Raw genomic sequence first — 2,878 nt, 5'->3', positions numbered from 1 at the left:
GGTTTACTAAGGTTACTCAAAACACCTCACACACACACCACAACACACCACAAACAACCTCCGATACTTCAAACCCCCGATATATCCAAGTACCTGTTTCAACAATTTCCAAATATTTCCAACACAATCCAACAAACAATTCCAATACAAAATTCACAACCAACAATAAATCCAATCTACTCACAACTATCCTAACCACAACAATCACAATTTTTAATTATTTCTACCACAAGGAATGAACTAATTCAAACACAATTTCACAACTCCAACAATCAATCACAATTTTCGACCAAATATTCTCAATTTGCAACTATAATTGTCTAAAGTCACTTAATTATGCAATTAATCACACAATGTTCATGAAATAAACAAATTTTTGAGAAACTTGAATAAAAACCCTAAGGTTTAATGGAGGAATTGAAGTAGGGAAAAGGAGTATACCAAGTAGAGTATGAAAATACTCTAAAACTCACAAATTTTGCTTGATTCTTGCTTCCTTTGCTCCAATTTTTTGAAAAACCCAAGCTTCCCTTTAATTTGCAATGGTGGTGAGTTAGGGTTTGAAATTTTTGTGTTTGAAAATGGGTAAAATTTGTGTTGTTGGAAAGAGAATTAAGAGGAGAAGAGGATTTTGTGATTTTTGAGTGAAAATAGTGGAGGTTTGATGATGATTTTGAAGAGAGAAGGTGGGGAAAATGGTAGTTTTTAGAGAGAGAAGGAGATGAGGAATGAGGAGAGAGAATTTGAAAGTATGAATGAATGGTGAGAAATGGGGGAAAGGGGGTAAAAAGAGATAAGAGAATCTCTTTTTTTTACCTGGACAGCTACGAGCGGGCGTGCAAGAGAGTAGGAGCGCCCTCTCCTGGCCTTAAGAAAGCATTCTAGTTTCTGGAATAGTGTTTAGAGCGGGCGTACAGCTATTTGGAGCGCCCGCTCCAAACCTTAATTTTGACTTTTTCTTCGTAGTCCTAGGGAGGAGCAGGCGTGCAGTTATGGCGAAGCGCCCACTCCTAAATGAAATTTAGCTACAACTTTTTAATGGAGCGGGCATGTAGGGGGTGCGGAGCGACCGCTCCAAACTTTGAACTTGGCTTCCGTATTCTTCACCAGAGAGGAGCGGGCGTGCAGTGCCTCAGGAGCGCCCACTCCTTAATTAGATTTAGCTACGGCATTTGCTAGGAGCGGGCATACTGAAATTATGGAGCGCCCGCTCCTATCCTTGAAATTAAGATCTGACTTGCTCTCCCATAACGGAGCGGGCGTGCTGATGCTTTGGAGCGCCCGCTCCATTATTCCAATTTAGCTACGGCTTTTTCTGGAGCGGGTGTCCTGTGATGTTGGAGCTCCCGCTCCTTCTTCCTGTTTTAACTTTTGTTTTGGTGTTCCAGAACGGAGCGGGCGTGCTTATCTTCAAGAGCGCCCGCTCCTAATTTTGAATTTGGCTAAGACATTGGTTGGAGCGAGCGTGCTCAATGTCTAGAGCGCCCGTTCCTTACAAGGCTCTTGGCTTCTGATTCCAGATTCAAGGAGGAGCGGGCGTGCTGTTAAGTAGGAGTGCCCGCTTCTCATGGTACCTGAAGCTTCTGATTTTTGTACGGACCTTAGGAGCAGGCGTGCAAGGTCTTAGGAGCGCCCGTTCCTAACAGCTGAAGAATCTCATTGTTTTTTCTTTGAGCTAGGAGCAGGCGTGCAAGCTTTAGGAGCGCCCGCTCCTAGCTGATGTGAGCTTTTCCATATTGTTTTCTTTGCTTCATTTTGCCTCAAGTACCTATATCAAGCCACAAGAACAAAAGTCAATCGAATTGTAGCCAAAATCAGATATCACAAACACTCTTCTTCCTTTTCTCACTCACTCAATTTTTTTATTTTTCACTTTCTCATTTTCTTTCTTCTCTTTTTTTTCTTTTTCTTTTTTTTTTTACTCGGGTTGCCTTCCGGAAGCGCTTCTTTAACGTCAATAGCTTGACGACCTCCACACTTAAGAGGTAAGATTACATTGCAATGATTCAACTAAACCAACATGAGCACCCTCGTAGTAAAGCTTGAGGCGATGCCCATTGACTTTGAAAGATCTTTTTCCATCCAAATCTGTAATTTCTACGGCTCCATGAGAAAACACTTGCTTAACAATAAAAGGACCACTCCACCTTGATAGAAGTTTTTCAGGGAACAACTTCATCCTAGAATTGTAGAGAAGTACATTATCACCTACAAGAAATGCTTTCTTTTCAATATTCCGATCATGCCATTCTTTTGTGCGAGTCTTGTAGTTGTTAGCACACTCATAGGCCTCCAATCGAAGCTCTTTAAGCTCATGCAAATCAAGCCATCTTTGTTCTCCCGCACTAGCCAAGTCGAAGTTAATCTTCTTAATGGCCCATTGAGTTTGGTATTCAAGTTCCACCGGAAGATGACAAAATTTTCCATACATTAGACGACATGGAGTTGTGCCTATTGGGGTTTTGTACGCCGTTCTATATGCCCATAGAGCATCATCAATCTTTTCCGACCAATCTATCCTATTCCTTGCAACCGTCTTCTCAAGGATTAACTTGATTTGACGGTTGGACACTTTCGCTTGTCCACTAGTTCGTGGATGATAGGTAAGACCGGACCTTTGGTGAACCCCATGCTTTCTTAGCATCTTTTGAAAAGCACTATGAACAAAATGTGAACCGTTATCACTTACCACAGCTCTAGGAATTCCGAATCTTGGAAATATGACTTTCTTGAACAATTTCATGATTACCTTGTGATCATTAGTTGGGGAGGCGATGGCCTCAACCCATTTTGAGACGTAATCAACCGCCATAAGGATGTATTGATTTCCATAAAAAGTAGGGAATGGTCCCATGAAATCAATACCCAATACATCAAA

General features: G+C 41.5%; 1 protein-coding gene across 1 annotated transcript; it reads right to left on the bottom strand.

The window, feature by feature from the left end:
- Nucleotides 1-1,978: 1,978 nt before the first annotated feature.
- Nucleotides 1,979-2,431, bottom strand: LOC145581013 (uncharacterized). Its single transcript, XM_081638087.1, has one exon. It carries the CDS (start codon nt 2,429-2,431, stop codon nt 1,979-1,981), a length of 453 nt encoding a protein of 150 aa, XP_081494213.1.
- Between the last annotated feature and the right edge of the window lie 447 nt (nt 2,432-2,878).

Source organism: Chenopodium album, chromosome 15, assembly GCF_948465745.1.
Source record: "Chenopodium album chromosome 15, dcCheAlbu1.1, whole genome shotgun sequence".
NCBI lineage: Eukaryota > Viridiplantae > Streptophyta > Magnoliopsida > Caryophyllales > Amaranthaceae > Chenopodium > Chenopodium album.
The sequence above is the reverse complement of the archived record's forward strand: the minus strand, read 5'-3'. Positions and strand labels throughout refer to the sequence as shown.

Bases quoted from the DNA above. Each gene is read 5' to 3' on its own strand.
- LOC145581013 (XM_081638087.1), bottom strand. From the start codon at position 2,431: ATGTATGGAAAATTTTGTCATCTTCCGGTGGAACTTGAATACCAAACT.